The 14,575-nt window shown below is 37.0% G+C and overlaps 1 protein-coding gene across 1 annotated transcript in view; it reads right to left on the bottom strand.

Moving 5' to 3' along the window:
• GRM8 (glutamate metabotropic receptor 8) overlaps positions 1–14,575 on the bottom strand; it is a 313,145-nt gene that overhangs the window by 31,217 nt on the left and 267,353 nt on the right. The window contains exon 8 of the mRNA XM_068996167.1: positions 11,953–12,888. Coding sequence (XP_068852268.1) covers positions 11,953–12,888 — 936 coding nt within the window. The remainder of the gene's footprint in view (positions 1–11,952; positions 12,889–14,575) is intronic.

The raw sequence follows: 14,575 nt of genomic DNA, 5'->3' as shown, positions 1-14,575 counted from the left end.
CAAACTACCATACAGAGCTATATGGGTACAAAGAGAAAGAGAAAAGCCAAAAAAAACCCCAAGGAAACAGTCAGTCAACTAGATCTGCTTGTTACATCCCTGCCAAGGAGAAAGGAGGAAGCATACCACATATTTCTCTCTCCTCATTTTATGCCTCCCTTGCACATAAAAGCTTCTACGCTAAAGCAATATTTAAGGATATAATGTACTAAACGCTTTCCCTGTTTTGGGCACTTAGAAAACCAGAACTGCCTGTAATGTATTTTTCATACCATTCTCCTTGTGTGCAGGAGAATTCAAACACACATGGGCTGTTTATTAAAACTACAAAAAAGCACAGAATAGCCAGCTCAAGTTAGAGCCAAGTCAAATATGACCTACATTTTAGATAAAAAATGAAATTTTTACATACAATGTCGAATTCCCCAGTTATATCCTTATATAACACAGATGCACAAAATTCCAGTTTACTCAGGTCCCTTTAGAAAAGCTTTCAACAGCTTGAAATATAAATGGGATGCATACAGAGGAAGTATTAAAGGAACAGCTCAGGTATCAACATTTCTTGACATCACTGAAAAAACTTCACTCGCTGCTTGTGGCTTTACCAGAACCTTTCAAAGGTAAAGCACTAAACAAAGGAACTGGAACTTGGACAAATGTGAGAATGCTGGAGGGAGGGGAGAAGGGAGGAAGGCAGGAAAGGAGGGAGAAAGGGAGGGCAGAAGGAAGGAAATGTTTGTAAAAACATCTAAATTTAAGAGTGAAAGTAACACCAGTAACAAAACGCCACTGTCTATGTCAGCAAGGGAGAGGAGGAAGATACATAGAGATAAGTGGAGGGTCTAAGTCCTACGTCACATAAAAAAGAACTAGGATTTTGGATATAAGATGTTAAGGATATAAGATATTGGGATGTAGGAAGAAAAGTAGCACTGGCTGCAATGACTGCTCTATCTTTGACAAACCATCAAGTAAGCAAGCAGGGAAACAAGTGAGGATTTAAACAGCAAAAAGCTGAAGGTTGAAAAGAACAAAGGTTATAGCTGTGGTAGTGATTGGAAACAAAGAAATTACAAGCCTCATTGACAAAGCAAATAATGTAGAGGAACAGCAGAAAAATTTCCAACTTGGAATCTGGAAGCCTTGATGGAGGTATGTGATCTTTGTAGATCAATAAAATTTTATGCAGTGTGATGGCTCAAAGGGATAGGAAGTGATGTGCTCTGGAGGAAGCTGCTTCAGTTTGTACCATAATCTAAAGCACCCTTTCAGTAGATCAGTTCTTAAGGAAAACATATGGTGCAAACAATTCCCTTACAGAGACTGTTTGTAAAGCAGTTTTGGGCTTTGGGACCAATTTCAGCCTCATGCCACATTGGTTTGCCTGTGTCTTTTTGATGACTAGATTAGGAGATGGATGCTTTGCCTGCTGTGAGCTCTTCTGCTATACCTCATTTAATTATGAGTTCTAACTTCTAGAAAAGACATTTGCAAAATGTAGTGTGCTCCTCAGCATCAGAGCTAAAAATCTTTTCCTTTATTTTCCATTGAACACCATCTCATAAGTAGCTCCCCTCTTTTAATCTCCTTCTGACTTTGCTCTTATGTAATTGGGAAGTGTTTGCAGTACATGAAGGAATGGCTTTCACAATACTTGTGAATACTTGCTCTTAATCTACTCCATGTGAGTTCGGTGGAGTTAAAAAAAGGAAAATCAAGTACTTTGTCTTTCTTCCCTTCATTGTTCAGTTATTCTTATTGTGCAATGGTAGAAATAAGGATGTTTTCCATAGAAAATAGATTTATACTGGTGCTGTGTCATCAGTTCTATCAACGAGCCTGATAACACCACTTTAAACCCATCCATATGCTTCACAACATCAAATGAACCTTGCAATGCATGTTTCTTAATGACCTTGGTAATCACCATGAAAGCAATCATTTGACTGTTCTACTAGGGTCATGTTTCTGGTAAATTGACTGATTATGAAATCACACTCAAGTCTGAAAAGCTTAGGAAAAGAAAAATTCAAACTCTATGGACACACTGAAAATTAATGTCTAAACTTAAGAAGATATTTCATATTTAATCTACTTTTATTTGGATTACTAAAAAAAAAATATATTATGTTCTGCTACATTTAAATTTTGACTCTCTTGGACGAGCTCACATAGATCTCTCTATTGTCATTTCATTCCCTGTCAGGAAGCTTCACTGTAAACTGAAAGATAAACTTAAAAAAATAAGTGTATATAACCAATTAAAGTCTTTTTTTTTTTTAACAGAAATTTCTTATATATGTATTAAAATTATTGCTTTTGTTGGGCCTTCTATACTAGCTATTCTCATTTCATGAAGAAACAGCTTACAGTAATGGGCAAATAAATACTTGTACGTACACACTCATATGCATATTCAGTATTAACAATCTAATTAAATAGTTATTCCCATAATAGACTTAGTTTTGCATTTTAAGAGTAAGCATAAAGGTCACTAGTCCATGTGAAATCAGACTAGCATAATTTCTGGTTTCTGGTATTTCTATCTTTATGAGACATGAATTTAAAAAATCACTGTCCCTTACATGAAATTTTAGAATTTTATTGTATTTATCAAATCTGTTACAAACTTTTACTGGGCTTATATCTCATTAGATTCTTTTTTGTCTGGATATTGTCTTTTGATAGGATGTCCAACTTACTGTCATCTGCTCAGCTGTACAAATTATGACAATTCTTTAACAGAATGGTCACAAGGGGCTGAAACATACATCAATCTACTGTGCTTTCCATAACAAACACTTTAGCTGAGTCAGCATAATTGTGCTTCAAAATGTTATTTGTCTAAAGGAAATACCAGGTAATATGGCATTCATTAGGTGCTGATCACCTAATGGTGATCAAATTCAGCAGTGTGGTGGTGAACTGGTGTCAAGTTCAAGATGTGGTATGTGATGAGCTTGTATAAGCATCGCTATTTAGGCTGAGCCTATGCACGACAACTAACCAGTCCACAGCATTTTATCCTATCTGTAAGACCAAAATATTGATACTGCTATGAAACCTATGCAAAATTGGAATTCTTGTCATGGGAGATAAGAAAGACAACGAGCTGAATATCTACCCAGAGCCAAGCTAAAAGCCTTTTTAGTTTTTTTCTTCTTTCATACATGTGTTTACTTGTTTTCAGTAAATTACAAGCATTGCTAAAGCTACAATAAAGGCTATTGATGTACTGCTTCCAACTTGGCAAGAGCTAGCAAGAACATGAAGTTTCACAAGACCATCTCAGAAACAGTTCCAACACAATTTCTAAACAGTGTTCTATTTAAAGATTTTCTATTTGTCTTAACAAGAGTATAAGTGTAAAACATAGTTCCAATTAACTTTCTCTTACCCATAGCTTTTTATCATATCATTCTTAGCTGAAAAAAAATCCCTCTTCCTGTCTACTTACAAACATTTTTCAGTGAATGACAAATTTGCTTAAAGATATTTTCTATACAGTTTGCGTTTTTACTAGTTTTATATTACGCAAATTAAACCTTGCAGTGCACCAAAATCCTAAGATTTTTTAAATGCTGGAAGGATTTTTCTTAAACTGCACTTTTTGAAGACAACCAGATTTTTGGCACTGAAGAAATCATAGCCAAAAGATCAATATTTTTGTGAGGTGAATCTCATTTCTAGAAATACAGTATCTAAGGCATAATTTTTTTATATTATCTCTATGAAACATTTGTGGTCTGTCACAAACTGCTTGCTGTGATTATTGATCTTTTTTTTTACAAAAAAGATGAAGAGTTATTTAGCTATCTGTGCTTCACAAAATTGTTTCTGCTTCTCAATTAGGATTAATTACTTATTACAGAAGCCAGCAAGTAGCCAAAAAGATCTTTTTAAAGTTCTTTAGCATGCAATTCCATCTTCATCTGTATGTTACCAACTCTCTGACATTCCCCAGGATGGGGTAGGAAGCTGATCACAGGCAAATTTAATTTTTTTGGCAGCTCTTTCCTGACTTATGGGAGAAAAGCCATCATTCATGATGGGGCCAGAAGCAAACATGTCAGACAGGCAAAATGCCAGTGTTTTCCATTCTGTGGCAGGTGCACATCTTTTCAATGTATACAGCTAGGTATGCCAGCTCAATGTTCATGCTGGAACAGACATGGAACTATGCAGAAATGAAAAGGGTTTGCAACCCTCAGGTGCACACATGAGCATCTCACCAGGCTAAAAAGAAATAGATATATTTTACTAAATACTCCACTTCTTTCTTGGAGGAGCTGGCATTTTCTCTCTTTGTGATATCTCCTAGGAAACTTGTAATTAAAATCAGTGCTCGGTGTACATAATCAAAATCCTAGTAGCTTCATTAATATAAAAGTAATCAGGGAAATGAAATCTCAATCTAAAAGCAATAGGCATATCTTAAAACAATTAAGTCCAGTCTTTAAAATTACATATTCATTAACTTTGCACCAAGTCAGTCATTCAGCAAGAACACTTGCTGAAACTCGGGTACCCACTATGCTGAATTAAAAAATCTAAACAGGGGCTAGAAATTTTAAAAAGTAGTATTTTCTAAAAAAGTCAGTACTTGGCCTGAAAACTCATAAAAAATCTTTTTATAAGTGTTTTTTTTAAAGTGCAAGGCTGGTGTTACAGTCAACAGTCCAGACATTTTTCAGTTTAAGAAAGTGGAAACAGTTTAAAACTTGTGGAATTATGCTGTTTAAATATCAGAAGTGCTCTGCTTCCAAAGTTCAATTTAAACTTACAAGGATAGAAAAGACAGAAACTGAAAAAAAGCTTTCAAAATGCCTACAATAATTTAAATTACCCAGTTCATTGGTTTTGTCTCAGTTATCAATTAATAAACTTTACAAAAAGAAAAATGTCATCACATTCTTTTCCTAAAAAATAACTTTTGGAATGGGTTCCCACAAAGCAATTTTTGAAAGAAAAGAGGATCTCTATATTTGACTGATTTCTCATTACAGGTACCTTTTGCAGTTCGTGCTGCCACCCATGAGAAGTATGACTATTCCTTTGTCCTCTAACACTAGCTCATGGGAGGGTGGGGAGGGAAAAGAGATTTGGGGGCTGCTGAAAACATTTGTTCAGCCAGTGGGTGGACCCAGCAATGGCCATGGCCTGCACTGCACTGAATATCTTGCAGCTGAAGGGGAACATGCTGCCTCAGGGATAAAGAAGGAGCAAAGGAACTTCCTCTCAGACAGAAACGGAGCAGAGGACGATTGGGCAATAAATTGCAATTTGGTCACACTCTTGTTCATGCCTTTTTTTGACACCCTGCTCCTACAGTAGAACAACAAAGTCCTAATTTCTGCCAAATATTAGATCAAAAGTTCGAGTAAATTATGAAACATAGAAATAATTTAGCTCATGAAATTTTACAATTGAAAAAACATGAAATGAGAAAACAGAATGAAAAGCTGCTCCATTCTTAACATGATTTCCAGTGAGAAGGAAGGATATTTCTATCAGATAATCTGGTGAATTTTAACTCATTTTCTGTTCCAAAACATAGAATAGAGTCATTGAGGTTGGAAAAGACCTCTAATATCATTAAGTCTAATCATTGACCTAACACTGCCAAGTCCACCACTAAACCATGTCCCTTGCAATATATATCTGTCTTTTAAACACCTCCAGGGACAGTGACTCCACCACTTCCCTGTTCCAATGTTTGACCACCCTTTCAGTGAAGAAATTTTTCCTAATGTCCAACCTAAACCTGCCCAGGCACAACCTGAGGCCATTTTCTGTTGTCCTATTGCTTGCTACCTGGGAGAAAAAACAACACCCTCCTCACTACAGAAAGTTGTAGAAACAAGCTAAACAAGTCCAGTTTTCTGAGGTGCTCCTTATAAATCTTGTACTTTAGACATGCAAAAATTCAAGTACTGAATTTTTTTTTATAATCTTGCAATTCCTCCCATATTATAAAAATTCTGAATAAAAACCACTAGGAGTGCAGAAATTGAGTTTTGAACGATGATAAACTGCTGAATTGTGGAATGTATCACTTCAGCAGTCTTCTAACTTTTGCTCCTGTGAAAAGGAAAATGGGAATCTATTTCAAATATCCCTCAGATTAATCTTCATGCTATGTACAGTGTTGGCAGCAGAGATTCGAGTTTAATCAAGCCAAAAATAATTCATAAAATGAAAGAAATGTTAAAATTATAAGTTGCCTGCCTGGACTTTTTCCTGTGATGTGTATTGCACGGACTACCTGCAGAGCTAGACTCCGAATATGATCAGGATTAGAAGAGAATGCTTAGAGGTGAAGAACAAGCTCAGTGCTGTCCTCTCCATTAACACAGTCTGAGGAATCATTAAGATGCTGCTTTCTTGCAGTCACAGGAATACATTTAGTCAAGAATTCCACATAATAAACATAAACACACGCACACAAAAGATGATTTGTGAAATTTTTTAGAAATATGGGAGAAGTAAGAGGTCTCTACCTGAACTATCATTAATAGATGTTTTCTTTAAACTAATGAAAATATATTACTACACTGATGGAACTACCTCTTCCTTCCTCTGAGAACTGAATTTCTTTATCTTGACAACTACAGCAGTAATTTACAAGTCAAATTAATAGTGGCATACTTTTAGTATTGTTGCTAACTTCTTTTAATGTTACTAACAAACAAATGGATATAACCGCAAGATCCACTGAACAATAAATCCAGCATGAAAACAGCTGGAATAGTAAGATCATAAGGATACTAATTTATGTCAAGACTTCTACTATAAAATTACAACTCGTTTTGTCTGTACTGCAGTTATGAAAAGAGAGGTCAGACTTGTCAGAACAATTGGAAATACATTAAAATTTGTCTGCCTTGTTAGATTACACCTTGCAATTGCTTCCAGTTGGAGGAGAAGAAAAAAATTATTCAGTGTTTTTAATGGTCTTTCCTTAGCAGAAAGTGAAACCTCTCTTCTTTCACAATATGGGAAACAATTATTCATCTTCTCATTCAAAACAAAATATTTCCAGATTAATATAATAAATTATGTCTGATAATAATGATGTGTGATAATAACCTGTGAATAAACATGATTTATCCACCTGTCAAAAATGCTAAAAGGAAGGAAATTTACTAAGTTCAGCTTATCAAACAGGGTTGTACTTCAGACAGCCATCTATCCTCAGAAGATTTTAGTGCAATCTGCCATTTTAACTTAATTTTACACACGGATTCAAACACATGTTTTAATCACTCAGCTATTCAATATATTTTTCAGTGGCATTCTAGTCATTATGACATTTCAGACATCTCTATCCTAGATGATGCCAGTACTTCCAGTGTTTTGCCATATACATGTGCATGACATAGATGAAAGCCATATTCACAGAACGCCTTTGGACAGAATTTCTGCCCTTTGCCTCTAAAGCACCTTACTGACATTTATGTAAGTGCTAGAAAATTAATGGTTTATGTTTTAGGGGTCCATTCTTCATTCAGTTTAATGATACACTGGAATAATTTAATTTTTTGTATAAAGTTCCTTTCATAAACAAGGAGCTGTCAAAACAGGCACGGACATGAATGGAAAAAATCATGAACTAGATTTAAAAAAAAAAATCACACAGGACCTAAATTCAAGGTTTATATTTTCTCTGCAGAACATCCATAAAAATGACAATCTCAAAATGGAATGTTTCATGCCACAGGGTGTTTATATTCTGCTTCTCGAAAATAAGGACAAATTAGTACATGCGGAGATCAATAAAAGCCACCAAGCTTGAGTTATGCAGGTTATTTTGGATTGATACTTTAATCTTTTTAAATTATGCATATGTATATATTTAATTTCTTTAATACTATACAGTAGCTTTCTCAATGTTATATTAGTTTCAAACTTATATGTAAACTGAGATAATACAAATTAAAAGAAACAGCATCCATTATAAAGCACTGTTAAAAATGTTACAAATGTCAAGACTATAAATCAGCATATTCCCATTGCATCTTGTCAAGTTACCTTAACTTTTACTATGTTTTTTCTTACGGATATGTCACCACATGCAAATTCAGGCATTTAACTCAGCTGCATTCACCAGCTAGAGACCCAAGGTTCCTCATGAGCACAGAGGAAAGAGAGGAGTTTCCCATTCTGTGCTTCACAGCAAGAACATATCATCAGGATTCCTAGCCTGTCCGCAGATAAGTATTTATGCTTATTTAAATAACCTTCATCATGCATATTTGAAGTTTGATTGGTGCCAACACTCAATTTACAGATTTACAGGCTTACACTCCTCTAGACTCTATACAGAATCCTTAGCAAACTTATACTTTTGGGAATTGATCCCCAAGGCCACTAAATATAAGGGTACCTTTTCTAGGGTGAACTTTGAGTTTTGGATCTAGACATCTACTTTCAGCATTGATGGTACTTTTTTTGTTTATCAGTGGTATTGACAGTGAAATAAAAGCTGCTCAATAGGTTTTTTATTTAACTAGTGTTGACTGAATATTTAGTTAACTAAGTACAGCCTCTTTTTCAAGAAATGCTTAGTAACTTCTGCTACTATTGTAAGCACTGCTAATGTCAGGGAAAACTGAAATTCCTCAAAACATTTTTGAAAAGTTTTAACTACTCATTATTCAAACAGAAGTGTATCAAAAGTTAGTAATTGGAAGTACCCCTGGCAAGTAATGAATTTCATGATAAATTTTTTTACTGTCAAAATTTCATAAGGGAAAATACTGCTTTAAAATAGCACTTTAAAATCCCCAGCTTTTATTGCTCTGTTCTCTCTGAGTAAGCTCAAGTCATAAAAAAAAAAATAATTTCAGTATTCTAAAATAACTGCAATGTGAGTAAGTACTAACAAAAAGTACGTGTACGTTTTTCATTTGTTTTATCCTCCAAAAAGATCATAATATCAAATTTCAAATAAAATATTCTAGAATACATTAGCTGGTCCTTAAAATGCTTCTTCTGGTGTTATTCATTAACTGACAAATTTTAAGTTTATTCAAACCGTGTATATATGTGCACTAAGATACTACATTTGTATCCCATTGTATTGGTTTGGCACAGCCCGGTTTTAAGTAGCAGGGGGGCCACCGAGATGGCTCCTGTGAGGAAGCTGCTGGAAGCTTCCCACCATGTCTGGCAGAGCCAATGGCTGATGGCTCTGAAGATGGACATGCTGCTGGCCAAAACTGCACCAATGAGAGAGGTTGCTAATACCTCTGTGATGACATAGTTAAGAAGAAAATCAAAACAAGGTCACAAGATTTTGGTTTCTAGTCAGAGAAGAGGAGGAGGTGAGAACATGTGAGGGAAACAACATAGAGACACCAAGGTCAGTGGAGAAGGAGGGGCAGGAGGTGCTCCAGGTGCTGGAGCTGAGATTCCTCTGCAGGCCATGGTGCAGCCCATGGTGAAGCCGCTGTGCCCCTGCAGTCCATGGGGATCCACAGGGGATGCAGAGATCCACCCACAGCCCGTGGGGGAGGTGCCCGTGCCGGAGCAGGTGGATGCCTGGAGGAGGCTGTGATCCAGTGGGAGACATGGTGGAGAGAGAGAGGGCCCTGCTTCCAGGCTGGAGCAGCCTGACCTTGGAGGACTGTACCTCATGGAAAGAGAAACCCACATTGCAGCAATTTTGGGAGGGCTGTGTGCCCGTGGGAGGGACTCACGCTGCAGCAGGTGCAGTGTGGCTGCTGCTCCTGAGAGGGGACCCACATCGGAGAGGTTCAGGGAGAGCTGTCTCCCGTGGGAGGGACCCCACGGCCTCACAGGGGAAGACGCCTCTCCCGGAGCAGCGGAAGAGAATCTCAGTGGTGGACTGACCAAACCCCCATGTCCTGTCTCCCTGTGCTGTCAGGGGAAGGAGGGAGGGCTGGCAAGGGGAAGGTGCTCCAAGGGCTTATTTTATTTCTCATTATCCTCCTCTGATTCTGTTAGTAATAAATTCACTTCACAACTTAAGTTGAGCCTGTTTTGCCATTGAAGTGTTTCTCCCCCCCCCTTATCTCACTCATGAAGCCTTTGTTAATTTTTTTCTTTTTCCCTCCTCTGCCCAGCTGTGGCAGGGGAGGGTGAGCGAGCGACTCTCGTGGGTGCCTGGTGTTGGGCCAGTGTCAAACCACGTGACCTATTCAGAGAAATATTTTAATTGTATGGAATATGTAAACTGTTATGAAGATGTCTGTAAGACTCTGTGGGGAAGCGTGTTTTTATTTGCAGAAAAAAGTAGAAGCACTTTGAAAAGTATTTGAATTACAGAGCTACTGTATTAGCATTTTTCCCTCCTGAAATCATTATCTGAAGAAAAACAAATCATTTAGATAGAAAAAATGCAACTAACAAGTGAAATTTAGTGTTAGAAGCTGTGTGATTTAGCATCATTTGTGTATTCGGTCTTGGGTTTCATAAAAGAAATGCAGAAGAGAGGTTCATTAATCTTATCTTTGGAGGTTGAATCCAAATCATCCTTTACTACAAGGCAAGGTAAACCAGAGGAGTAAATCGAAGTCACTGCATGGTCGCCAGCCAAGAGATATATCCTATTTCAAGACTCAATTCTTTTAGTCCAACTACTTGCCATAAACCTGATTGGACCAAGCTGTTAAAGGTACCACACATTTATACAAAAAACCCTTTTTTTAACTTAAGCCTGTACATATAAAAAAGTCATAATTTAAAAACAATTTACCTAAATGTTCTCCTATGTCAAATGAGATTTTTTTTACTTACTCTATCTGTGATAAGCTATTACCTTGGTACTCACTTCCCCTGACTTAATCCAAAAAGCCGTGAAAATAAGTCTGATCCAATTTAGTAAGCCTATTTCAATTTTTAGAGAGGAAAATGTTTTTTTCTGCCACACTGTCTCCCCCATACAATTCTTCTGTTTGAATTAGAAAGTATTTTATCAAGGTATACAAAACTGTTTTTTAATTCCACAGGCAAGGGTGCCCCCTAAACTAGAGACATGTCAAATCTTTGCAAAATTATAAGTGAACACATACTGACTTTTCCAATTAAATTAAAATGTGTATTTGAAAACATTATAGAAAACACTTGCTAGAAGGAAAGACAATTTATGTAAAAAGACTGTTGACTTTAATTTCTTATTTTTAAGATTTTCCATATATCAAATATTTGCCATTTTGAAGACTGATGGTCTTATTACTGCTTTTCCCTGCTTAACTTGTCATTTTCACCACTGTCAGCTCAATAAAAAACTCACAGTCTACATTTACCTCTGCCTTCCCATTAAAACTGAGAGGAGAGTTACGTGTCTGACATGTTTTGCATCCAAGTATGAATCATTTAATTTCTTATTAAAATATCAGGAAAGTGTTTTCTTTTTGCACTGATGTAATAATTAGTGAATTATGTATTATATGATTTGACACACACTTCATTTACCATTCATTCCTCCTATTCTATTTTTGGTTCTTTTAAATTTTTTTTAAACTTTTTTGTGTCAACCAGAGACAAAAGTAAATCTTTTCATTCTGCCCCGGCATTTTTCTTCATTATTTTTGACAAATGTAAGTTGATCTTCTTAGATTTGTGGAATGCAACCAGTTCTATCAGATCTGTGGATGATAACAAAGATTGATAGTGCTTCATGTAGCAGGCCACAGCATCACTGAAGGGCAATAACAAACATTAGAAGAAACAGTCATTTAAGGTTATATTGAGAAATTGTCAACATTTTTATGCCCATCACACAACAACCACAATCAGTTGATATATAGGAAACCTACCTTTTGAAACATATACCTTATTGTCTGTGAATTCTGACAGTTTGTTTGCCATTATCATTCAGAATTACTCATTTGTAAGAGTGAAAACATTTTAGTGCTGTAATTATTGAGAGATGAAAATAGAAAAAAGAGCAGTGTCTTGATATGTAAACATATCATCACTTACCTTCTCTGCTGATTGGGCTGTACCAAAAAAGATTGGAATGAAAGCTAACCAAATTATGCAGGTTGTGTACATAGTAAATCCGATGGGTTTTGCTTCGTTGAAGGTCTCTGGAACCCCTCTTGTTTTAATAGCATAAACAGTGCATGTGACCATCAAGAGAATACTATATCCAAGGGAACAAATGAGAGAAAGATCTGAAATGTCACATTTGAGAACTCCTCTGGCATTTTCTGGTTCAAGTGTCCTCTGCTCTCCATAGTCTACGATGGTATGTGGTGGATCGATAGCAAACCAGATGAAGACTCCAATAAGCTGCAAGGATATGAGGCTGAAGGTGATCACCAGCTGAGAAGCTGGACTAATAAATTTAGGAGCTGTGACAGATTTTTTACCTTGTTCAAATATTCTGTGAATCCTGTTTGTTTTGGTAAGAAGCGCAGCATAGCTGAAACACATGCCAAGTCCTAAAAAGATCCTTCGAAATGAGCAGACCACTGTATCAGGAGCTGCAATCATTAAAAAAGTAATGGAATAACAGAGAAAAATCCCAGTCAGGAGCACATAACTGAGCTCCCGCCCAGAGGCCCTGACAATCGGTGTGTCATTGTACCGGACAAATGTCACAATCACAAAGGTGGTGGCAATTATACCGAGAATAGCTATGAAGACAGGCACAATGGCCCAAGGAGAATGCCACTCCAGTTTGATTATAGGGATAAGCTGGCAATCCGTACGGTTGGCATTTGGTCTTTTATTAATGGGACACAGTTCACAGTTGAATTCATCCACCTGGTAATGGTACCCCTCACAGCGCTCGCAGTGCCAGCAGCAAGGCACTCCCTTCACGGTTTTCTTTCTTTCCCCAGCTTTACAGGGCAGGCTGCAGACAGATGCAGGATGTGTGCGTTCTCTGTTAGCCCACTGCATGTCTTCTACCTGTGGGTATAAAAAATTAATGAGACTTCTATTTTCCTTCATTTATACTATCCTAATCCTGGCCACAGGTTTGTCATAAATCACTACATGCTGACAGCACAAATACAGTTTACCATAATAAGAAACGTGTTTCTTTCCCTTGCACTGACTTTAAAAAAGTGTTAAATGATTGTGTCCAATAAATCATTCATGCCATAGGCTTGATGAGTATCATTAGTTTCTATTTACCTCTTTACTGCTGACTAAATTGACATCTGTAAAGATATTTATTAACTCCAGGCTAGTTTAAAAGCAAAAAAGCCCCATATGCAGTGCTGTAAAAAGTTAATCACATGCAAATATAAATATCAGTAGTTCTCAAACATTTAATTACAAAATAAGTCTATTTTCTGAGTGAGCTTCAGAGGAATTTCTGGTAGAGAAATAGATTAAAATCTCCATGGATCACCTCTGGCAGAACAAAGAGTGCCAGAAAAGAAAGATCTGTGATGCCACGCCTTCCAAGAATGTGGGTATTTTATACTTTTCCACCTTCAAACACTTGAAATGCTCAAAAGTGTTTTGTTTACATTTCTAGAAAATTAAAATAAGTATATACTGCTTTCTGAGTAATAATGGAAAAAGATGTAATGACTATTGCTTTATTTCTCCTGATATAAAAAGTCCAGGGATCCTTTTGTAGCACAGAACAATACAATCTTGTTTTAGAAATCCCAGCTTTCTCCACAGCACCATATTAACAAAATATCCTTTTCTTCATCCACCTATCTATTCTTCCTGCATGCCCTGCAAATAAAATCTGAATAGGAAACTCTGGGATTTAAAGAATTTCCTGCTTAAAATTATCACTCAGTTTGGTGCCAGCTGTCCTTAGCCCACCCTTAGTAAAGCTGTGTTCTGCAGAGGTCACTGTGAGCGAACCAGAGCTGTGGGCGGGGCAGAGCCACTTGTAGGCACCAGAACCACTCCTTGTTTCTTCAGGCCCCACCTTTCATTCCTTTGTGGGGCTGTGAGCACTCAAGGACAAAGGACTTTCCTTGTTCTTGCCTATTAAGTACTTAGCACTTTTGTTTCATCTGGAGTCTTTATTTATAAGTGAAACAGCAGTAACAAAACTTCAGGCGTCAGGAATGTTTTCAGTTCCTGCTGGAGGAGGACAGAATGAGGACAGCTTATAAAAAGGGATAATTTTGGCCTCTAAAGTTTATTTTTTCAGAAAATTTTTAACAGATTTGAGAGGAAATCACAAGGTAGCATTGCTGGCCTTATTTGCCTTCCCCAGAGAGCCAGAGCACCAGTTACAGCACTGCACAGGGTGAATAAAGCAGCAAAATGCAGCCCATCTCCTCATCTCTTCTGCGCCCCTCTGGTGTAGGACTTTGATGTTGCTCTCCACTCCAAGGGGCAAGCAAGGGACCACACAGCAACAAGGAGACAAGAGTCGCTCATATAACCAGCTCTGTGAGCCCTCAAAGTCACTCTAGGACTTCAGTGGGAGGGGATTCTGAATCCCCAGAAGTCAACCAGGTTTTATATCAAAAACTGTGACAACTATGCGGAATACATCATCTGGTGCCTATGGAAAAGAAAATAATTTAAGCAATTAGCTTCCTAAAAAACACAAGAATAACCCAGTTTTGTATGAAACAGCTTTGATAGAGCTACAGCAGAGCACTTGACACACTAA

Source organism: Aphelocoma coerulescens, chromosome 1A (genome assembly GCF_041296385.1).
Source record: "Aphelocoma coerulescens isolate FSJ_1873_10779 chromosome 1A, UR_Acoe_1.0, whole genome shotgun sequence".
Taxonomy (NCBI): domain Eukaryota; kingdom Metazoa; phylum Chordata; class Aves; order Passeriformes; family Corvidae; genus Aphelocoma; species Aphelocoma coerulescens.
Note: the sequence above shows the minus strand (reverse complement) of the source record. Positions and strands in the feature narration are given on the sequence as shown.